The sequence below is a fragment of the Hemicordylus capensis genome, chromosome 3 (genome assembly GCF_027244095.1).
Source record: "Hemicordylus capensis ecotype Gifberg chromosome 3, rHemCap1.1.pri, whole genome shotgun sequence".
Taxonomy (NCBI): domain Eukaryota; kingdom Metazoa; phylum Chordata; class Lepidosauria; order Squamata; family Cordylidae; genus Hemicordylus; species Hemicordylus capensis.
In genome coordinates this window covers 126,762,324-126,786,934 of record NC_069659.1, presented here as the reverse complement: position 1 = coordinate 126,786,934, position 24,611 = coordinate 126,762,324, and the positions used below count along the sequence as shown (strand labels likewise).

Below are 24,611 nucleotides of genomic sequence, written 5' to 3'. Positions count from 1 at the left end.
TTCCTGATGACCTCACCCAGCGGTTTCATGTAGATATTAAAAAGCATTGGTGACAGAATGGAGCCCTGAGGGATGACATATAACAGCTCCTGTTTTGAGAAGCGACTGTCACCAAGCACCACCATCTGGAATCTACCCAAGAGACAGGAGTGGAGAGACAGGAGACAGCAGTGCTCCCTAATCCCAACTCCCCCAGGCGATCCAAAGATCGATGGTCGATGGTATCGAACACTGCCGAGAGATCCAAAAGAACCAACAGAGTCACACTCCCTCTGTCGATTCCCTGGTAAAGGTCATCCATCAGGCTGACCAAGGCTGTCTCAACCCCATAGCCAGCTCAATTTCCAGTTTGAAATTGGTCTAAATAATCAGATAATCAGATAATAGATAAACAAACATCAATCCCTGTTCCAAATGGGCTCGCTGTCTAAAAAGAAATGGAAGGTAAACACCAGCAACAGCCACTGGAGGGATGCTGTGCTGGGGTTGGCTATGGCCAGTTACTCTCCCCCAGCTAAACATAAGATAATCACTATTTTATATTGGATATGGAGTTCCAGTGCATCAACCTTTTGCACCAACTGTCCTAATGACCACTAGGGGCACTGGGAGTAGAGGTCACTAGTGAGGGTCTCCTTTACCTGTCCCTGTTTCCCTCTATGACCTGTGCTTTGGCTCCTCAGGTACTTCCTGTAGTGAGTGAGTCGTCTTGTTTTCCTCCTAGAAAGAAGATGTAGAAAAGGCAACAGATAGCATGATTGCTAAATATGCTAAATCATTGTAAACCGCTTAGAGAGCTCTGGCTATAGAGCGGTATATAAATGTAAGTGCTATTGCTATTGCTATTGCTATTGCTATGATTGGGCAGCAGTCTTTTTCTGTCCGTTATGAAACAGCTTGCTTTTGTGGTTACACATGATACAATTGAAGACAGTGAAAAGGATGGGCTGCTGGGTGTGGTGCTTCCTTCTTCTTGCTATGTCTTTTTCAAGAAATGAAGTTGCCTATTAAGAAACAAGTAGGTCATGGGTGTTGATACCAAGCTTAAATGCTTGATAAAATATGCTCGGAAGCTCCAAGGTTTCCTGTTCATCTCTTATTTGCAGTGCTTAGAAAGATTTATAGTAGTGATTCTGAGAATGTTAAAAAAGAAACGAATAAACAGAATCTTGTACATGCATAGTTTATGTAAAATAGGTGTCTTGAATATTAGGCACCAAGCAGGGAGAGGCATTACTGGCTGTGCTGCAAACGTGGTGCCGGCTGAAGTTTACTTGCAAATGGGGTGTGCAGTCCCGTTTGCTAATGTGCCCCCCCCCAGCTGAGGTCAGATGCAGGTGGCATGGCTGGGCGGCTCGGGCTGCCAGCATCGAGCCGCCAGCTTCCTCGCTCTGCCATGGGGGGGCAGAAGACTGCTGCTGTTCCTGTTCCTCTTTCTGGTTACATCCTATCTTCTGCCTATTAAAAGTGGGGGTATTAGAGTGGCAGGAAGTTGCAGGCGCATGCACGATCAGTACTTCCAGCCACTTCCCGCCAATGAGGGCAACGGGGCGGCAGGGAGGAATGCTGGGAGGAATGGAATGGGGCGGCAGGGAGGAATGCTGCCGCCCCAAGGGGATTGAAAATAACTGAACGCCAGCGGGGGAAATGCGGCGGGAGGGGTGAGTGCACCTGCTCCCGCCCTTAAAGAACCACCCCCGCCAGAGCCAAAGTACTTTCGGGCACATCCCTGTTGTGAAGACCATTCTCCACTTAAGCACTACAGCGAAACTGAGGTCACCAGGTCACTGACATGGATGTATGGACTTATCTGCATCACATCACTCTCCACATTATGAACTTGACTAACCCTCCATTGTTACACATTTGGTTTCATTGTTATGTTTTCCCATGTTTGATCTTATTCTTACAGAATTAGACTGGATTAAGTTGTAGCCTACTTTTCAATATATGGTTATTGTAGAGGCAGAGGACAGGATGTGGCAGGGAGGGAGAAAGAGAAAGGATAGCAACAGTGGGAGACAACACGGCAAAAGAAAAAGAAGAAGACAGGAGTGTTGGGGGGGGCAACAAGGGGTCCAGGTGGGCTTAGGCAGCTGCAGGCAGCCAATCCACCACCTGTGTCAATCTGCCGATCTAGGTAGCCACCTTGCTTTGCCTCATTACTGGAGATGTGTGCCTGCAAAACGGTCACAATGGGTTACCGAGGATTCTGTTTGTTATGAACATCCAAAAAAGGTCCTGAGTCAAAAGAATAAAGTTGTGGCAAAGCCACATGAGTACATCTGGCTTCCCCCTGGTCATTGCTGCTGTTGTTCATTATCTGCATGGCAATAAGCAAGGAACATGCTTGCCTTTGTGTATGTGGAAAGGCTGTCTTGTTGCCTGTGGAAACGTAGGCCAGACACAGGGAGAATGAGACATAATGATCAACAGGGGCAAACAATATCTGGAACTGGGTGTTTGCTGAGAATTAATTATAGAGATTTTCCTGGATCCAGCGGTGCTCCTAGAAAATTAGGTCCTGACTGTGACCAGGAGGGCCTTTGCTCAGCTTCAGCCTGTGAACCAGCTGTGGCCATTCCTTGGGAAAGCTGATCTGACATCCATTGCCTGTGCCTTTGTCACATCACTTGCAAAGTGTTGTGCGTGGGAATGCCCTTGAAAAAGTATTCAGAAACTACAGATTGTGCAGAATGCAGCAGCCAGATTGATTTCTGGGATAGCACACATATTTCACCAATTCTAAAGGCACTGCATTGGCTGTCTATTCATTTCTGGGTACAATGCAAGGTGCTAGTTATTACCTTTAAAACACCAAATGGCTTGGGCTCCAGGTACCTTAGGGACCACCGGCTCCCAGCTGAATCTACCCACCTGACTAGATAGGCTGGGAGGGCTCTGCTTTGCCTGCCGACATCTACAGAGGCTCGTTTGTCGAGCACATAAGGCAGGGCCTTCTCAGTTATTGCCCCCAGGCTGGGGAACTCACGGTTGAGATCTGCATGGCTCTTTCTCTCCCAGCCTTGGGGAGGAATCTGAATCCTGCCCTTTTAAACAGGCTTTTGGCCAACGAGTAGCCCTGGACTCTCTTTTTAACGTAGCTGTGTTTTTGTTTTATTTTAGCAGTTTGTTTTTCTTGAAGCTTTAATACTGGTTTTATCTTCTTTTTAACTGCCCTGGGGTCTTTGGATGAAGGGCAGTATAAAAATACAAACAAACAAACACCAAATAGAGAAGAATGCTGTGTCCTGCTGCTTGCCTCAGCAAAGCTCTTATCAATCCCACTGGGAGTGCACAAGGAGTTTTCTGTATTTGGGGATTTGCCTGTTGGAGAAGTTAATGCTATAATCTCAGAAAGGGATGCTGACTGCAGTCCCTAGCTGGCATCTTGGCTAATGAAGGCATGAGGATGTGAAAGCCAGAGGCACTCTAAGCCCTGAACTTTGGGGCCAAAGTCCAGGGCCTCCACACACCCCTGCCCTGCCAACCCTCTTTATTCTTTCCTGCATGGTGTGGTATGTGCCTTCAAGAGCCTATGTGTTAAAATGTTGCTTAAAAGGGGGGGGGGGCTCAAAAGGCCTTTAGGCCCAGGCTCCAAAATTACCTAGGTGAACCTCTGACGACAGGAACTTTCACACCATCCCCCCATTCCCACTGTGTGCACACTGTTGCTCAAGAGCCATTAACATTCAAGCACTCTGAAAGGGCTCTCTAAGATTGGAAGCACATTGCTGAGGGTCAGTGCTGGGTTTCTGATCCTAGAGAACCCTTCCAGAGTATGGGGAGCATTTGGAACCCTAATGCCGCTTCAGGCTCGGACTGGCCTGCCGGGCAGGGAGGCAATTTCCCGGTGCGCCCCTCGCCTACATGCCCCAGTCACCGCCTGACAATGCGCCCTCTCCCTCCCTCCCTCCCTCCCTCCCTCTGGTCTGTGAGCTCCCTTTCTCCATAAGGCCGCCTGGCGCCTGCCCAGCCAGCCTACAGAGATGGGCTTTTTGTCCCACCCCCCAGCACAGTCCCTAGGAGAGCCTTTGCAATCTCTGCTTCAGGTAAGCCAGAGAAAGGGCATCGGAGGAGGAGACCAGCAGTCCAGCTCAGTGTGAGAAAGGGCTCCCTCCCTCTTAAGAAGCTGGCTGGCTGCCGCTGTTGAGAGATTGAAAGCGGGAGCAGCCGTCAGTGTGGGGTTTGAGCCTGAGAAGGGGCGCGCTGTGCATGTAACGCAGGCAGTAGCAGCTCAGCCAGCTTAGGAATAGAGGTTCTGTAGGTGCTTTCCTGCTAAAGAAGCAGCATGCCCTGCTGTACAGTTTGCCTTGGATTGCTGGATTATGTCATATTGTTGCTAAAAAAACAACAACAACTTGGTTGCAATTGGTTGCTGTTTCCTCTCAGTACTTGTGCTGGGGTGGGCGGGGGGAGTTAAAGGCATACCAACACTGTAAACTGTTGATTTATAGCACAAGCTGTGCATTTCTGCTGGAAAATACTGTTGAGTTCAGTTGCCACAAGGGGCAGGATATGAGGTTCTTCTCTTCTCCCCCCACCAACCCCCCCCAAACACTACAGGCTTCCTCCTCCTGTAGCCCAGCTGCCCTTAAAGGTAAAGTGTGCTGTCAAGTCGATTTAGACTCCTGGCACCCACAGAGCCCTGTGGTTGTCTTTTTTGGTAGGATACAGGAGGGGTTTACCATTGCCTCCTCCCGTGCAGTATGAGATGATGCCTCTCAGCATCTTCCTAGATCACTGCTGCCCAATAGAAGTGTTTCCCAAAGTCTGGGAACCATACTAGTGGGGATTCGAACCGGCAACCTTCTTCTTGTTAGCATTTCCCCGCTACACCACTTAAGCTGCCCTTGCCTCACACATTTATCCACTTCCTTCCACCAGTTATTTATATTCTCCCCTGTCATTTCTCTTTACCCCCATCATTTCTCTTAACTCCCATTTCTTTCCCCTCCCCACTTTCTCCCTCTCCTCCCAGCCAGCATTCCCTCTAATAGGGATTCCCAGATGTTGTTGACGACAACTCCCATAATTCCCATGCAAAATCCATGGCAGCTGGGGATTCTGGAATTTGTAGTCAACAACATCTGGGAATCCCGGTTAGAGGGAACACTGTTTCCAGCCATTTTAAAGCCCTTTATTCTTTTCTTCCCCATGTCATTTCTCTTAATATCTTACAACTCCCATAATTCCCATGCAAAATCCATAGCAGCTGGGGATTCTGGGATTTGTAGTCAACAACATCTGGGAATCCCGGTTAGAGGGAACACTGTTTCCAGCCATTTTAAAGCCCTTTATTCTTTTCTTCCGCATGTCATTTCTCTTAACATCTTCCACTTTTCTCCACAGTACTTCCTCTTATCCAGCTGTTCAGGCAAGCTGCTCTTGTGATTTCAGAATGCATTTATTCTCCACTCTTGTAGCTGGCCTCTGCTTTACCTTATATAGATTTATTTCCTTTTACATGTATAGCCTGTGCTTCCTCCAAGAAACCCAGAGTAGTGCACATGGTTAATTTATACCCCCAAAAGGCCTATGACAAAGGTTCTGCTGAGAGATAAGTGACTGTCCCAGAGTCATCCAGTGAGTTTCATGCTGAATGGATATATGAACTCAAGTCCCCCCAGTCCTATTCCAACACTTAACCCCTACAGCATACTGGCTCTTGGCTCTACACCACACATGACATCAGTTTTCCAAAAGAAGTGTGATAAGCTGTTGGAAAGGATTCCAGAGTCTTCCTAGGACCTTTCAGCATAGCATTTACACCTCTTAAATTTAAATTGTTATTTAGCTACCTCTAGAAATATACAGTGTCTGTCCCCACTGTATCTCCCCTGCTCCATTTCATGTAAAAATTCTTTCTTCCTGTACAGGGTTGTTTTAAATAGATTACTGCAGTGATATGTTTAAATGCTTTGAAATTCTGTGATGTTGTATATATTGTTAGGAACTGAAAATAATTTTCCTCTCTTTGATAGGTGTATAGGGGTGAGGAGTGAGAGGGCAGGCATCTTGTGGAAATTGGTGGGGGGAGAGAAAAAACAGTGCTATTGTAGGACTGAAGCAGGGATTGTGGAGTGATGCACAGAGTGAATTAAGACGCCGTCCACTTCAATTTCTAACAATCTTGCAGGAACTGGACTACATAGAAACACATATATCCAAACTGTTTTATTAGTATAGAATTGTGCTTAATAGTTACAAGTGAAACTTCATTTGAAATATTTATAAGTAACAGAAAGCAGAGGTCAGATATCAAAAATTAACAGAAAAAAAATAATTAAATGAAACCAAAAAAGTATGGTGAAACCCACCCATTCTCCTCAAAACCTGGTGCCCTCCCCACATATATTCCCCCGCCCTCTCAGTGCCCCCAGACCGGCCCTGTGGCTCTTATGCAATAGCCTGCACAAGGGGAATGGGGAAGTTGAGTGAGGGCTCCCTTGATCCCATCATGCTCCACAGTCCCTCAAAGTGTGCATGCTTTGCTAATCTATATGTCAGTCACTGTTTTTTCTGTTGCTATGTACCATAGTTCTGATACTGCAAAATCAAAACTGCTGCGGCCAACTGTACCAATAGTTGGGGCACTTAGTGTTCCTCCACAAGGCTGGAACACTAACCTTGTGGGAGAACAAGGCTAAGGAACGTCATGTTCTCTGGTGTCTTTACTGGTTCGTGTTGGAACTGTATCTGCATGTAAGATTTAGTGGGCATCAAAGCCCCTGTTATCCTGCCCGGTGTTCTCTGTGAGGGGCACATTCCTACATCCTGTTGAGTAGAGGAGCATTGTTGAGTGATCTCACAGTCTCCCAATAGCCAAAAAGAATAGGGGGGATACACTTTGGTTAGGGGTGTTTAGAAGGCCCTGTACATTTTGAGGTTCTTGGAGGTGGGGAGGGCTGAGATGGAGGACATGCAGGAATTGTGCTGTGAGTCATGGGCTCCCCTTTCCTAGTGGAGTCCCCTTTGCTAATTTGTGTGGGGTGCTCTGTCCTTCCAGTCCTACTAGTAACACTGGGAGTTCCTGTTGAGTGCTTGTACCTTGAGTCCCCAAACAGGGTGTCTGCAAGGGTCCTGAGAAGATGAATGTTAGCAATATGTTCTTCCTACTTTATTGTTAGCACTCGTTGTTAGTGTTAAGTACAATTTCACTAGAGTTCCCCTCCTCCAAGTTCCCCCTTCTCTGCTCTAAGCTCTCTAAATATGAAGACAAAGTGATATATAGACCCACAACCTGTTTTCTGTCATGTGGCATGGGCCTGTGTAACTTTGATATCTCAGAAGATATAAGCAGCCCTTGACACCTACAGGCAAGAGGTTTGTTTGTTTGTTTGTTTATAAGAGCTTTTGGTGAGGGGAGTGGGCTCTAGTCCCAGAGACAGATAGTATCCCAGTTATGCTGACCAGACCTCTGATCACCCATCCGCCCACAACCAAACTCTGCCCCTTCATCCCCTTATGTGGAATGGAACAGCCACAACCCAGTTATGGCATCTTAACGGGATCATTACACCATTGTAACTTCAATCCCTTAGCATAACTTTTAGTTGCGCAGTGTAAAGGATTTAGTAACAACCTTCTGGCCAGCATAATACAAGTATAACTCAAGCAGAGATTGCACCATTAAAATACAGGAAGGCAGAGCTGATATTAATGTTAGAAATATCCTTACTGTAAGAGCAGTTGAGCAATAGGACAAAACTTCCTATGGCACATTTTGAAGTCTTCTACCTTGCAGATTTTCTTTTTCTTTTCTTTTTTGCATTAAATTTTTATTGATTTTAACAATATCTTGAACATCTCATTACATTCAATTAAACAAAAATTGACTTCCAGCTCACCAATCTGCGCGAATCACTAACTATACAATTAACCCTTGCTAGAATAATTCAAAACATATAACCTATATCTTACCAAACTCGATTTTAGTCTACTCAACCTGCCAATATTACTAAATTTCAAACCCTGTTGAAAAATCAATATTAGGAAAATAGTTCTTTAGGTACAGTAAGAACCTTGCAGATTTTCAGGGGGAAACATTTGACAGATATATAGGTCTAGGGCATCCTATCTCAAGGGAAGAAATGGGAGGTGCCCACTATATCTTCACTGAATGTTTCTGAACACTCTCATTCTATGCCAAAAGATGTATGCAAAGGTTGCAGTTCATGTCAGTTTGAATTCAGTGACCCATTGGTTGTACACTGCACCCAAAATCAACAGCCTGCATCTGGCTCTACTCCGCCCAGTCTATGCTTTAAACTTGTGACCCCTATTAATTCGATCAGACTGGAGGAGACATACTTGTTCTATCTAATGTGAAGTTGGTGTCAAAGAGTTAATGCCTTACACATATTTAGGAAAGCCAAGTCCTGTCTGAATGGTTAAAAGCTGTTAGTGAGGGAAATTGGAAATTGTTCTTGATTATGTGTTGTATTTTATACCCTCTTATTTGACCAAGTAGCTCAGAACAGCTTCCATGTGGTTCATAGCAGGACACTCCTCCAAGGAGTGGTGAGAGCCAACAACCTCTTTGGTCAACCCTCCATAGCAGTGGAATGCCATCCACAGGATAGAGCAGGATTGCCACCACTTAATGGGCAGAACATGGACAACAAAACTGGAGACAAAGAAAGTTCTGGAAACCCAAACACAGGTAAAGGATTTCTTATTTGGAGATGAACCAAATGTTTGCTAGGCTAAATGGTGGCCAGAGGTGCCTTATATCAGCTTCGGCTGATACGCCAGCTACGTCCATTTCTTGAGACAAATGACCTCAGAACAGTAGTACATCTGCTGGTCACCTCCAGACTTGACTACTGCAATGTGCCCTATGTGGGGCTGCCTTTGTACGTCATCCAGAAACTGCTGTTAGTTCAGAATGCGGCAGCCACATTGGTCTCTGGATCATCTCTGTCTTTTAAGATAGGAGTGAGACCATATCACTCCTATCTTAAACCCCCTTTTTCATTATAGCAGAGTGCACAGAGGCACAACACAGCAGAATTTAGTTAAGGCATGCGTGTATGCTGAGAGTAAAGTAACTTGGAGCCAGTTCATAGTTTCAGATCAATATATATGGCATTTATTAGAGAACTCCATTCTGGATAGGAAAGTGAGGAGTTAGGATCTCTAATCTAGCTAGCTAGCTGGATGCAGATGGATTCTGCATCTCTGCACACATGGTGCAGGGAGAGAGGAGCTTGCATGTTGCAAGGTGGAAGGAACAGGAAGAGAAGAGAGAGAGGAAGAAGGAAGTGTCGCTGAGATTAGCAATCTGCATTCCAAAGGGATAATGTCAGAGCAGTAGAGAAGGGATGACACTCTAGCCCTCTGACTCACTAGTCTGTCCTCCTCTGTCATTGAGACAAGAGACAGCGCAAAGTCCTTAACTTCCAACACTTCTTTGACCAAGTAGCTCAGAGCAGCTTCCCTGTGGTTCATAGCAGGACACTCCTCCAAGGAGTGGTGAGAGCCAACAACCTCTTTGGTCAACCCTCCATAGCGGTGGAATGCCATCCACAAGATAGAGCAGGATTGCCACCACTTAATGGGCAGAACATGGACAAGTGAACTGGAGGCAAAGAAAGTTCTGGAAACCCAAACACAGGTAAAGGATTTCCTATTTCGGGATGAACCAAATGTTTGCTAGGCTAAATGGTGGCCAGAGGTGCCTTATATCAGCTTCGGCTGATACGCCAGCTACGTCCATTTCTTGAGACAAATGACCTCAGAACAGTAGTACATCTGCTGGTCACCTCCAGACTTGACTACTGCAATGTGCCCTATGTGGGGCTGCCTTTGTACATCATCCGGAAACTGCTGTTAGTTCAGAATGCGGCAGCCAGGTTGGTCTCTGGGTCATCTCTATCTTTTAAGATAGGAGTGAGACCATATCACTCCCATCTTAAAAGATCTACACTAACTGCCGATAAGTTTCTGAGCAAAGTACAAAGTTTGGGTTATAAAGCCTATAAAGCCCTAAACAGCTTGGGCCCTGGGTATTTAAGACAATGTCTTCTTTGCTATGAACCACACTGCCCATTTAGATCATCTGGAGAGGTCCGTCTGCAGTTGCCACCGGCTCATCTGGTGGCTACTCGGGGAAGGGCCTTCTCCATTGCTGCCCTGAGGCTTTGGAACACACTTCCTGCTGAAATAAGAGCCTCCCCATCTCTTACAATTTTTAAAAGGGCAGTCAAGATGCGTTTGTTCACCCAGACTTTTAATTAGGTATTGTTTCAATTGTGTTTTAATAGTTTTAACTTTTTAAATTTTAATTGTTGAAATACGTTAATCTTTTTATTGGTAGTTTTTATTGTCTTGTAAACCACCCAGAGAACTTGCGTTTGGGGCAGTATAAAAATATGCTAAATAAAATAAAATAAAATAAAATATTCTAGTGAAAGGTGACTGAGGGTGGGGAGAGAGGCACTAACATATTCTCTAAAGGACTAGTATCAACTGCAGGAGCTTGCCCAGACAGGCAGTTTTGCTGTGGCAGGAAGTGCCAGGAGTTAAGCCGTTTTGAGCGCTGCACCAAAGTGCTACTTTTTAAGAATGCATATAATGCGCAGTAACTGCAAATCATTGGTGGGGGAGCTGGAAAATACCATTGACTGTATGAGCGGCACTTTCTGTTGCTGGCCAGCTGTTGCTGTCAATGGTCCCCTCATATGAACTGCCCTCTATCAGCCGTTCGATCACCATTGGGAAAAGCTTCAGTTTGCCTGTCTTAAAGTTCCTTCCTTGGCAGAACTGAGTCTAATCCTCCTACTCTCTTGATAAGAGTAGAAAGATCCGTTCAAGCGCTGCAGATTGCTGTCTTTGCCTTTCTTAAAATGGCTGCAGCCACTTCAGCGGAGGCAAACTGCAGTGACATGCAGAGTGTAACCTACTCCCCTTTTCACAAGAATGAGTGGATTGTGCTCTACAGCGTTCTGCACACAGAGCGAACAGTTTTGCCCCTTTTCAGGTGTTCCATTGAACGAGTGACAAAATTGCAGTGGGGAGGAGTGGTTAGAGTGTTGGACTAGGACCAGGGAGACCTGAGTTCAAATCCCCATTCAGCCTAAAACTAGCTGGGTGACTCTGGGCCAGTCACTTCTCTCTCAGCCTAACCTACTTCACAGGGTTGTTGTGAAAGAGAAACTCAAGTATGTAGTACACTGCTCTGGGCTCCTTGGAGGAAGAGCGGGATAGAAATGTAAAAACAAACAAACAAACCATTTTGGAAAATGAGCTCTGCCCTCACTGTTATGGATCACCATCATAGATAGTAATCAATAGAAATAATTTTTATCCCATAACTAAAGCCGAATTTCTAAATTCAGCCGTGGTAAAACTATTCTCAGACGGTGCCACTTTGATAGAAAGGTGGGAAGAAATTTTCCTTTCTCCTTGAGCATGTCTAGACTTGAGCGGTTTCAGCAGTATCATTGGTGGATTTGCACATTTTATTTAATCCAGAGTGAGTGTGAACCACCCAGGGACTTTTTTGTATGGGACATTTAATTAATTAAATGTCCCATACAAAAAAGTCCCTGGGTGGTTCACACTCACTCTGGATTAAATAAAATGTGCAAATCCACCAATGATACTGCTGAATTAATTAATTAAGTTAGTTATTCAATCAATCAATCAATCAATAGTAGAACTGATCTTGCAAGAATTGAAACAGCAGAAAAAGCAGGCATGAGCTAGGGCAAAACACCCACGAGGGCTGGGGTTGTGTAACAATCTCAGCATACCACACCCCCATCTCCTCACTGCACCCTTCTTGCTGCTGGCCATTTGGCCAGCTACTGCTGTTCCTGCTGCCGCCACACACACCATCCACCACTGGTGGCCTCACGCTTGCTTGCTTGCTCACCAGCCAGCCGGCCTCCTTCTCCTCCTCTGCCTTCACCACACTTCCCTTGCCAAGGAAGTGTGATGAATGGGCTGTAAACAGTGGAGGCAGCGGAGGAGGCTGGTTGGCCGGGTGGCCAGTGAGCAAGCGAGCAAGTTAGTGCAAGACAGCTGCCAGAGGCTGCTGGTAGGAACATGGGCAGCAGTAGCAGCTGCCGGCCAACCAGCTGGCAGCAAGAGGGGTGTGGTGGAGAGAGGGGTGGAAGGGCACAGAACGTGGAAAATAAAAGCACGTGTCTTGAGCCAGGACTGGAAGTCTGACCACAGAAGAGAGAAAAAGTGTGTGGAAATAGATGCAAATAGCCCCACTCCTCCCCTTCCCACCCCCCTCCAGAAAACCTGATCTCCCCCATCTACTCCTCCGATACCTGATTAAAGTGTCTAAATGCTATAATCTGATGTTCACAGAGACTACTCACACACTGAACACAGCAAAAAACCAGGTGTTTTTTAATCCACCTTTTCCATGGATTGAAGAGCTATTTGTGGTAGAATGGAGCACATTTCATTTATACAGCCAACAACATTCCCCATGGATATCAACATTCCAGATGGAACTATTTTCCCTCTAGATAGGCTCCTTGACTTTTCTAGTATGTTTTATGGGGGACTAATCAAACACACACAGTTCTGCCACTAGAGCCTGAAGTAGTTAAATCCACAGATTTTGCTATTGGATTCCACTTATTGTCTCTAATTTAGCCGTGTGTTTTCCCTGATATAACTACGACCTTCTCTGATATATTTCACTGATACCTCCACAAAGAAGAAGATTGGCTTTCCTTAAGATAAAAACATATACACAATTTATATTGTTTTATTAGAATTGCATGGTTGTAGGATTTTTAAGAATGGCATCTGTAATATCAGAAGATAGCAAGCTTCCTAATGAATATATTTCACACAGAACTCACTGTATCTATACACAGCTTTGTTAGATTAGAATCAATATTAAAGGAGAGCAGACCAGTATTTCAATGTTTTAAGATTGTTTGTGGCTGGGTAGTTCATGACATTCCCGGAAGATTGTCTCAAAACAGGACTGCTTCCAGTCAACCATGATTTCTGTAGGTATTTAGTGCATCTATCCTAAACAGTCTAAAGTGGCTAAATGAATATTCTGTCCACACTACTTTTGTGTATCACAAGTTCCATAAAAAGCTGCATCCTAGTCAAAGAAGTATTCCTTATTCACATAAGTCTGGTTGGAATTTGACATCAGTATGCACTTGGAATAATGGATGGAGTTTATTGCCCCTTTTTGTGCTATCAGAAGTGCTTCCTGTGTGATTTGCACAGTTGAGGTTGTACAAAGAAATCACCCTTGATGACAATTCAGTGCAATTACCAGTTTATGACATTCTAGAACAATACACACTATTCTTGTGGCACCTTTGGTATTGGTATGATTTGCATGTCATGTTCTGAAAAAATTGGTGTATTTTCACTGAAGCCAACAGCCACACACCTGCAGAGCTTCTTTTGTATCTTCCGCCGAAACTCTTTAGAGCCAAAGTAATAAACAAAGGGGTCAGCACAGCAATTGAAGCCATGGATTGCAACTGCAAGTTTATATGCCACGTAAACTGACCTTTCTTGGAAAGTGAGGACATAATGGAACACTGCTATGACAATATGAGGTATGTAACAAACAGTGAGCAGCAGCAACACCACCATTATCAAATAGACAGTCTGCTTCTTAGATTCTCTGTGTTGGGTGGAAGAGGAATGAAGAAGTGTTCGGATGATAGAGATGTAACAAAATCCCATAATGAGAAGAGGTAGCAAAAGGAAGATCAACATCAGAGAGGCAAAGTAAATGATGAACTCTTTTTTTGTTTTAAACATTTCTGCAGGCAAAACATCGAAGCAAGTCACTACTGACAGCTGCTTTACACGAATGGTTAGCGTATTTCCAATGAGGGGGATGAGGGGCAATAAAACAAGTGTCCAAATGACTATGCAGGTCAGGAGCGATGTTCTAATGGGCCTGATGGCTTTGTAGCGCAAGGGGTGAACAATTCCTAGGTAGCGTTCAATGCTGATACTCATCATGGTTAACATTGAACCATGCATGTTTCCATAGAACAGAACGGTGATGATACGGCACAGAGAATCCCCAAAAGGCCAATTATTATTATTAATATGATAGATTATTTGAAAAGGAAGGAGCATGCTGTATAGCAAGTCTGAGATGGCCAGATTAATGGAGAAGACTATGATGGGAGTCCAAGGCCTTGAATACCGACAAAGGAACCACAAGGAGATAGAATTGAGAGGAACGCTGATACTGAAGATAACTGCAAAGAGGACAGGCAAAGCAACTTTGAGCACATGGCTTTGAAGCATCTCAGCTGTGGTGTTTGACACAGATCTTGTAGGAAACTCTAACAATCTTCTCAGTGTCAGGGCAACTGGGTTATCTTGAGACATCCTTATCCAGAAATGAAACTTGAAACTGGTGGAGACTTCGTTCTAGGTTTAAGAAATATATGTTAGTTTAATCATCCTTCATTCTGTGCATTATGGTGATCATATATGTTTTATCTTTTAGGCAAACATTCAGTTACATATATAAACTTTCAGTGGAATAAAATACAAATCTGTAAACATTCATAAAATGCTTGGAGTGTAATTTAGCATAGATGGCTCATATTACTAGTAAAAGGAGTACTTCGATGCATCATGAAAGTTCTCTCAGCTTACGGGTTTGGAGAGCTGGAAAAACAGTCAATGACATGAGGGGGGTGGAATGTGACGCCTAGTCAAACAGTCTGTGGTTACAGCAGATGGGCACAAGGTGGCACCAAAACACACAGTTCAACATGAGGATAAAAAGATAGTTAAGTTTACTCCTGGCACAGTGGGGAAACGACTTGACTGGAAAGCCAGAGGTTGCCGGTTCGAATCCCCACTGGTATGTTCCCCCAGACTATGGGAAACACCTATATCGGGCAGCAGTGATATAGGAAGATGCTGAAAGGCATCATACTGTGAGGGAGGAGGCAATGGTAAACCCCTCCTGTATTCTACCAAAGACAACCACAGGGCTCTGTGGTCACCAGGAGTTAACACTGGCTCAACGGCACAACCAGGGGCGTAGCAAGGTTGGAGTGGGCCCAGAGACAAGATTTTAAAATGGGGCCCCCCCACTCAAAGTCCAGGGCCTCCGCACACCCCAGGCCCCCAAGGATTTAAGTCTGATATTCCAAAATAAGTATGCTGTCTGGAAATACATTTCACTGAATACACACACGCACACGTCACAATATACAGTGATATACATTGAGTACTATACATTTGTTTTACTTTTAATGCCTAGAACACACTAGAAAGATGAATGATTAAAATGGGCCCCTCGCTGCAGATTAGCAAAGGAGACTTTCAACCATGCAGGGTGAACCTATGTTTGTTTTCTCAGAATTCTGAACAAATTCAGTCAAGTTTGATTGCAGGAGGTTTTTCACAGGAGGCTTTTAAAGCCCTTTAACACACATCTCCTCTGGAATAGAGGTGCTGCATTCACATGTTGGCCAGATTTACCCTGAAGTCCCTGCAAGTTATTGGGGAGCAGTTCACACACAAGAAAAATAAAATAAAATAAAAGCACAAGACATGCTTCACAGTTCTCACTCAGACCTTCTGGGTTGCAAAACAACTTGAACATAAGTGCATTTATAAATGAATGAATAAAATAAATATAATACTGTTTCTTCCAGAAGTTTTTGTAATTTTCTGCCATGAAACAAGCCACTTATAGGGCTTTTTAGATAGTTTTTTTTAAGCCAGCAAATTTTCCAAGCTGTTTAAAAATAAATATTCAGAGACTTCTCAGTCCCTCCCCCCCATATCAAAGCCCTATGGCAAGCAGATCCCTATATATCCGGGTGGGGGTGGGGGTGGGGAAGGTAACCACAAAAAGGAGTTCACACTCTACCTGGCAGCAGGGGGTCTTCTGCTGCAGAGAGCAGTGGTGGCCACTCTGGCTGCCTCCTCCTTCCTGGCTGGCTTGGGCCCTACTGGAGTTCAGGCTTCACAGAGGCCTACACCAGACCTCCGTGGAAGCCCCGCCCACCCGCCGATCAGCTGAGAGGCGGGAGAAAAGGAGCTCTTTGCAGCTTGTCTGCTGCTGGATTGCCGGCCAGGAGAACAAGCTGGAGAGACGGCGAAGAGGGCAAGTGGCTGAGGGGCCTTGGGGCTGGGCAGGGGGCAATGGGGAGTCACGTGAGGTGCCTCTGGGGGGCCCCTCCAGGCAGTGGGGCCCCCAGACAACTGTCTCCCCTTGCCCTATCGTTGTTACGCGCCTGGGCACAACTTTACCTTTAGGTTTACCAAGCTTAAAGCAGCTTGCCTAGGGAGCAAGAGGCTGTTAGTTCAAATCCCTGCAGGTGTGCTTCCCAGACTGTGCCTAGTAAATATATATTTGTAGTCACCTAGATCGGGCATCAACAATATAGGAAGGTGCTGGAAGCGGATGCTCACTTCAGTGACAACAGCAAAGGCATCACCTCATACTGTGCAGGAGAAAGGCAATGGTAAACCACTCCTGTATTCTATCAAAAAAACCGCATGGTTCTGTGGTTGCTAGGAGTCGACAATAACACAAACATCGTCTATGTTTACACCCAAGTATTTGTAGTCAACAGTAAGACCATTACACAGGATTTACAGATTTACAGAAACTCAGCTAACCAAATAACGTAGCCAGCATACATCAAATGTATCAGATGAAGCATACAGCAAAATCTATACAGGTTGAACTGTATATCAGATGACATACAGGCTCAGATAAAATTCACACATTGTTGTCCATTTGCAATGCATTTAATTGTGCCTAGGAAAATAGTCGCTTTTTTAGCCTACTTTCCAGTAGACTTATGAGATCCCCTGGCATTCTGTGTGTGTGTCTGTGTGTCCCTCGCTATCAACTTCGCAATGCCTGGACCAATATGAACCAAATCAGGTACAGCTGTAGGGACACCTCGACTGCGTAGTTTTTGATGATGTCATCCACCCCAATCCAAGATGGCGGATGCGTAAACTTTTGAGGCGCAAGTGGGCTAACCTGTGAACTGCCTAACCGATTTGAACCAAATTTGCTACGGACGTAAGGACACATAGGGATGCCCAAAGGGTGTGGTGTGTGATGATGTTATCCACTCCAATTCAAGATGGAGGCCACGTAAACATCTGAGGCACAAGCAAGCTAATTTATGGACTGTCTAACCAGTTTTAACCAAATTAGGTACAGTTGCAGTGAGTGACACACAGGGACACCTCAGTGGCACAGCTTGTGATGATGCCATCCATGTTGATTCAAGATGGCAGACGCATAAACTTTTGAGCTGCAAGTGAGCTAACTTGTGAACTGCTTAACCGATTTGAATCAAATTTGCTGAAGCTGTAGGGACACATAGGGACACTTCAACGGTGAAGATTGTGATGATGCCATCCACCTCAATTCAATGGTGGACATGTAAACCTTGGAGATGAAAGTGTACTTGTGGACAGTCTAACCAATTTGAACCAAATTTGCTACAGCTTCTATGGACACATAGGGATGCCCCAATGGTGTAGTCTGTGATGATGTCACCCACCCCAATCAAAGATAGTGGATGTGTAAACCTTTGAGGTACAAGTACACTAACTTGAGGACTGTCTAACCTATTTGAACCAAATTTGGAATAGCTGTAGTGAATGACACACAGGGACACCTCAATGGTGCAGTTTGTAATGACGACATCCACCCCGATCCAAGATTTCAGACACATGAACATTTGAGGCGCAAGAGATTTAACTTGTGGACCTCAATTTGCACCAAATTTAGTCCAGATGTAGAGACAGTGAAAGGAAAGTAGGTTGATTAGTTCTTACTAGAACAATTTGTTTCTGTTATGGAGGCCTACTAAATAAACTTCTGCAGATCTTCCCAGATATTGGAATAGTAAGTGTTTCACAATTTTACACTGAATACATACACACATACGCAAATACACACACATTAAATCTTTGACTTCCTCAAACCCACAAAGGCATTGGCATTCTGCCGCAGGAATTCTTGCTAGACACCCAGTTAATAGGGTGGATAGGTGAACATTAAATCTGACTCATGAGAAAGCTCACATCTGCCTTAAAGTCATCGGCTGACATGATGTGGAAAATTACACAAAGTAATTCCATTGAAATGAAAAGGACAAGTTAGGCAATGCTGTGCTGCCACAAGGAGACCACAGGTTTAGGATACATATAAAGGAGATGTTAGTCTTTTTATTTATTTAATTAATGTATATACTCCCTTCTCTGAAGGCTCTAGGCAGTTTTTAATTTCAATTGGACTACTTTGAGTAATTTCCCTCTGTCAGGAATAAGCAAAATTAAAGAAACAAAAATAATGACAGAGAAAGTGGCAAGCAGCCAGGGACAGCGGCAGGCAGTGAGGCAACACCTGGGGGGGGCGGGCTGGGTGTCTGCAATCACTGCCCTGTGGCAGGGCCATTGCCTCACCTTGCCTCATGGAGGAGCAGACCCTGTACGCTCTGAGGCAAGGGTTCCTAACCAATGTTCCCTGTAACAGGGATTCCCAGATGTTGTTGACTACAACTCCAAGCATTCCCAGCTGCAATGGCCCTTGGGAGTTGTAGTCAAGAACATCTGGGAATTTCCATTACAGGGAACACTATTTCCACCTGTGATACTCCAGATGTTGTTGAACTATAACTTCTATCATCCTCAGCTACAATTTATTATGACTGGGGGTAATGGGAGTTAGGAACATAGGAAGCTGCCATACACTGAGCCAGACCATAGGTACATCTAGCTCAGTATTGTCTACCCTGACTGGCAGTGGCTTCTCCAAGGTTGGAGACAGGAATCTCTCTCAGCCCTATCTTGGAGATGCGAGGGAGGGAACTTGGAGCCTTCTGCTCTTCCCAGAGCGGCTCCATCACCTGAGGGGAATATTTTACAGTGCTCACAAATGAAGTCTCCCATTCATATGCAACTAGGGCAGACTCTGCTTTGCTAAGGGGACAGACAAGTCATGCTTGCTACCACAAGATCAGCTCTCCTCTGAGAGAATTGAGTTGCAGTTCAGCAACATCTGGAGTATCACAGGTTGGGAACCCGTGCTCTGAGGAATCTAAGTAGTAATCTAAGACCACCTTCTTGAAATTATTTTTTAGAAGTTTTATATTTATTTGATTTGTATACTGCCTTTTGTCAAAAATTGAAATGTGAGATGATAATTATGAAATTAAGTAATCACAATTTTTTTTTAAAATAAAAGTCATATTTTACTGTCTTTCTACATATATACTGTAAAGATGCAGTGAGTTATTTTTGTTTATGGGCTGTCAGCCGGGCTGAGAGGAGTGGAGGAGAGAACAACTGGATCAAACAAGTTCAGAGGGCCGTGATGAGCTGGATTAGGATTGCATTTTATTTCACTCAGTATAGACAGGTTTCTTTGAGGATAAAGCCTTGTTCGGTTAATACCTTGATAGAACTGTAAGACAGAACAGCAGCTGAGGAAGGAGCAGTTCTACAACTAAAATCTAGACTAAGGAAGAGGTTGAAAGGGGAGAGTTGTATATTAGGGGAGTGGTTAATTATTGTTAATTGTCTACAGTGATTATTATACCCAAGCCTTATATCTTCTTAAAATATACCTTAGTTTTCTATTTATTTTGGCTACAACAGGATAGAGAATAATCCACAAAAATCATTCTTGGAATCACTCTTCAACTTGGTGGCAGTGATGGCGTTGAACAAACACCTTTTGCCAACAGGAAAGTGCAGGGTAGTCCAGAACAGCCTTCGCCACTCTAGTCTGTGCCCACCTCTCACTGTTTCTGAATGTGCCTGGAATGCACTGGAAAGCAGCAGGTCCTGGGTCCATTCTGAAAAGGCTTCTACTCCATTTGAAACCTGTGGCTCCAGCAAAGATTCAAGCTGAGGGGTGGAAATCAACCCAGTCCTTAAGCAGTAGCTGAGGAAGGGGGAGAAAAGGCATCATGCAGAAATGCTGATGAGGCCTGTCAGCTTAACTGACAGCCTTGGGAATTGTAGCTTGGCACATAAAAAGTTAAATCTTGCCCCCCTCAGCTCCTCAAAGACAAGGATGAAATTTAAGATGCTGATGTAATTAAGAGCAGCATCAGCATTCCTGTTCTAGGACCTCCAGAACTTTTGAGGGCCATTCCTCATCCTTCCATATGCCTTACTTTTTTCTTTTCTTTTCTACTTCTAGCAGGAAAAAGGGACCACCCTTTTCAGGCTCTTTTGCCTACCCTGCCTTCTCTGCCAATGGCAGTCAGAGACCCTTCTTTCTGTTGGAATTCCAGTGCATTGACCTTTCGCACCAACTGTCCTAATGACCCCTAGGGACATTGGGAGTAGAGATATTGAGTAAGGGCCTCCCTAGCTGTTCTACCTGTCTCTACTCTATGACCCCCGATTGAACTTCCCAGGTATTTCCTGTAAGAATCAGAATCCCTTCCTTTCCTCTTAGAGAGCAGATGGAAACCTCCCCCCCCCCACCTATTAATTGTATAGTTCTTTAGATTAAGGATTAGGTCTTTCCTATCCAAAAGTGTACTTCGCCAATAAATAATTAGTATTTAGTTCTACAAGAGTCTCCATGTGTCTTCTCTAAATAGCTGCAACAACTAAACTCACAAACTACTCTGTAACTGGAGTGGGTAGCTTCTTTTGTGCTCTGCTAATTAACTGGGGGATAAAATTACAACCCCCAACACTTTCTGTCTCTCAGTGACATTAAGAGAGTTCAGCCAATCACTGTCAAAAGCTTTATCATCAGTTCACCATCACCATTATGACAGAATTCCTTAGCATACTGCAATGTAATACTGATATGTTGGGCATATTGAGTTCCATCTAATAGATCCAGTCCTAGAGTTAAGCAAAGCACTTTTAAACGTGTGCATATTCGTAGGAAACATTTTTTGCTTGTTTTCCCACTGATACAATAGCACTATTTGTAGACACTGAAGCCAGCTGGACACCAGAAGCCGTGACAGATGCAAAGTTTATGCTCCACTAGAGCTCAATACTGTTTCATTTTGGAAAACCAAGAATGGCTCTAAACAAGAAGGATATATTTGGATTAATACAGAAACATGTGCCACAGCTTGACTATAGGCTCACTTTAGCCTATATAATAGAAGGCCAGAGAGTGGCAAGTGAGAGGGAAAGGAGGGCAAATGGCTTGTGTGGCTTGTTTTCTTTTGCAATGATTTTTTGCTGATAAGAGCAACGTGAGGGTGATGACTGGCTTCCGGCATGAAGAAGTTAGAAAACAGACTGGTTTTTTTCCTGTAAAGAAAAGAAAAGAAATTCGAAAACAGGAACTAGTGTGTTGAGACATTGCCTTCATTGCATGACCACCTCACAGCTTCCTGCTGTTTTGTAATGGAGAAAGGTAGAGGCTTTCCTGCTTCCAAAGGCTCATTCTTGTTTCTTCTTTTGGGGCCTCAAATGCTCTCGGAGAGAAGACACTCTTGGCACGCTTGCACATTTCCTGTTGCAGACCGTTACATTGAACACTTTGTACTGAAGTCTGCTGCTTCTCATGTCTGGGGGGGGGGGAAGCAATGCACTTCTTGCTTCACACTTGTACTGTGCCAATGAGCACTTTCACAAGAAACATGGAGATAGTGGCCATTTCTGTGCTGAACACTATGAGTCCAGGTGACTAGTAGCTAGAGTCACCAGCAGAGCTGGTAGCAGCCAGGTGTGCCTCTATCATGAGGCAAAATGGAGCAACGCCTCAGGTGGCAAGTGCACCATTGAGTGGCGAGCGTGGGCATCCCAACCCCCCACCTGCTGGTACACTGCACTGTTCCCTCCTTTCTACTGTACTTCTTCCCTTCTCCCACTCCTGGGTGCACTGCTCTTGCCTCGCCAGCCCCACCCCCAATAAACAAATCTGCAGAGACTCAGGTTTTGGTCTTTACATAGGAAGATGCCATATACTGAGTCAGAACATTGGTCTATCTAGCTCAGTATTGTCTTCACAGACTGGCAGTGGCTTCTCCAAGGTGGAGGCAGGAATCTCTCTCAGCCCTATCCGGGAGATGCCAGGGAGGGAACTTGGAACATTCTGCTCTTCCCAGAGCAGAATCTCTTACAGTACTCACACTTCCAGTCTCCCATTCATATGCAACCAGGGTGGACCCTGCTTAGCTAAGGGGACATGTCATGCTTGCTACCACAAGACCAGCTCTCTTCTCTTAGGGTCAGTCCAGGAGGACCTTCAGAAACAGGGTTTTCTTAGGATAAAAGAGAAAAGACAGAATGGAAAAAAAGGAAGATGTATTGAGCACAATTTCATCCTGACTCGCTAACAGAGACTTCCAACTTAAACCAAGCCCATTGTCACCACCTCTCTCCCCTCCCACCTCTCCCAGCAGATAAAGTGGATGCGCTCTCTTGACTTGCTACTGCTCCAGCTTCAAAGCAGACAGTGTCTGGCTTTACCTAGCCAGATAATGTCCACTTTGTCCATCAGCACTGCTGTCATTGCTCAAGCAGCAGCAACTGGCTCAGTCAATTGTCCATCGCAGCCATTGCCTCCCCAGAGTGTGGCGCAGTTGCTGTTCCCTGAGCAGCACCAATGGCAGAGCTGATGGAGTGGGTGGCCCCTTGGCATATGGAGTTGGATGCTGCCTACTTTAAAGCTGGAACAGCATGGCAGCAGGCAGGCAGAATGCACTGAATAAAGCTTGGGGAGGAGAAAGAGAAAGGGAGAAGGCTAGTGTCAGCAGGTTCTGGCCCATGGGGTGGGACTACCGTGGAGCAACTTGCTCCTTACTTCAGGGGCTGGCTCTTAATAGGCCTCCACTGGAAACAGCCAGCCTCATTTAGCAGATTGGAGGGTACATTTATTTGTCTATTTATTTAACATCTTTTGCCTACCATTCCTTCTAAAACAACCACAAGATGCACCCAAGGCACCCCCCACAAATATAAAAAACAAAGTAAAGCAATGTATCCAGGGGTGTAGCAAGGTTGGAGTGGGCCCAGAGGCAAGATTTTAAAATGCCCCTCCTTACTGAAGCTCAGCTCATGAAGTAAAGAAATCTTAAATGAGGCTGAATAGTGGTAACAAAAAGCATTACACACACACACACACACACACACACACAAACACACACACACACAACACACATACCTATGTGCCACAATAGAACATCATCCTAAATTTTTTTTTAAGGTTTTGTAAATTGTGGACGATGCAAGTCATTTAATGGTAGTAGAGAAAGACATGCTGTTCTGGTAGCTCCAGGTCTTAACACTCACATCAGTTTCGGAGGATGAATACAACTGAAGGAAGCCCGGGCGGGTGCGTGGCTGGGGGAGTCAGTCATGTGACTTGCCTCCCCCCCAAGGCAGTGGGCCCCCAGACAACTGACTCCCCTTGCCCTATTATACTTACGCCCCTGAATGTATCTGCATAGGTTTATACAGGGGGAGGCAGTCAATGAGACAAGAACATAAGTACAGTCCTGCTGGATCAGGCCCAAGGCCTATCTAGTCCAGTATTCTCTTTCACAGAGTGGTCCACCAGATGCCTCTAAGAAGCCCTCAGGCAAGAGGTGAGAACATGCCCCCCCTTTTGCTGTTGTTCCCCTGCAACTGGTATTCAGAGGCACCCTGCCTCGGAGGTTGGAGGTGGCCTATAGCCACCAGACTAGTAGCCATTGATAGACCTGTCCTCCATGAATCTGTCTGAGTCCTTTTTAAAGCCATCCAAGCTAGTGGCCATCACCACATCCTGTGGCAGAGAATTCCATAAATTAATTACATGTGGTGTGAAAAACTTTTTGTTGATCCTAAATTTCCTGTCAATCAGTTTCATGGGATGACCCCTGGCTCTAGTGCTGCAAGAAAAAAATATCTTTATCCACTCTCTCTGATTGATTGATTAAATGCCCTCAAGTCGGTGTCTACTCTTAGCAACCACATAGATAGATTCCCTCCAGGATGATCTGTCTTCACTTTGGCCTTTAAGGTCTCTCCGTGGTGCATTCATTGTTGTTGTAATCGAGTATATCCACCTTTATTCATCCTCCTCTTCTCTTTCCTTCAACTTTCCCCTGCTTTATGGTCTTCTCAAGGGAGCTGGATCTTTGCATAATATGTCCGAAGTATGATAGTTTGAGCCTGGTCATTTGTACCTCAAGTGAAAATTCTGGATTGATTTGTTCTATAATCCATTTGTCTGTTTTCCTGGCTGTCCATGGTATCCTCAAAAGTCTTCTCCAGCACCAAAGTTCCAACCAGTTTCCAATCCACACATGAATATATCCCCTTATCCCATGACTGCTAAGTTTACTCAAGAGCCTTTGATGAGGAACTTTGTCAAAAGCTTTTTGAAAGTCCAAGTATACTATGTCAACTGGATCACCTTTATCCATGTGCCTGTTAACACTCTCAAAGAACTCCAAAAGATTAGCGAGGCAAGACTTACTGTTGCAGAAGCCATGCTGCTTCTCCTTCAGGAGGGCCTGTCCTTCTGTATCAGACCTGCATAACATAAGGCCCAGGGGCTGGATTCGTCCTTCAGGGACTCTTTTACTGGTTCCCAGGTAGGAACACCCTGCAGCAATGCAGGAACTGGAAACTGCCATACAGCACCATCCTATGCATGTTTACTCAAATACATTTCATGG

At 44.8% G+C, this 24,611-nt stretch overlaps 1 protein-coding gene across 1 annotated transcript; it reads right to left on the bottom strand.

The window, feature by feature from the left end:
* Positions 1-12,423: 12,423 nt before the first annotated feature.
* Positions 12,424-15,931, bottom strand: LOC128348826 (P2Y purinoceptor 8-like). Its single transcript, XM_053304508.1, has 2 exons — positions 15,857-15,931; positions 12,424-14,394 (listed from the first exon to the last, which is right to left on the bottom strand). The coding sequence occupies exon 2, from the start codon at positions 14,350-14,352 to the stop codon at positions 13,297-13,299; it is 1,056 nt and encodes a 351-aa protein (XP_053160483.1). The 5' UTR covers positions 14,353-14,394; positions 15,857-15,931; the 3' UTR covers positions 12,424-13,296.
* Positions 15,932-24,611: the final 8,680 nt, after the last annotated feature.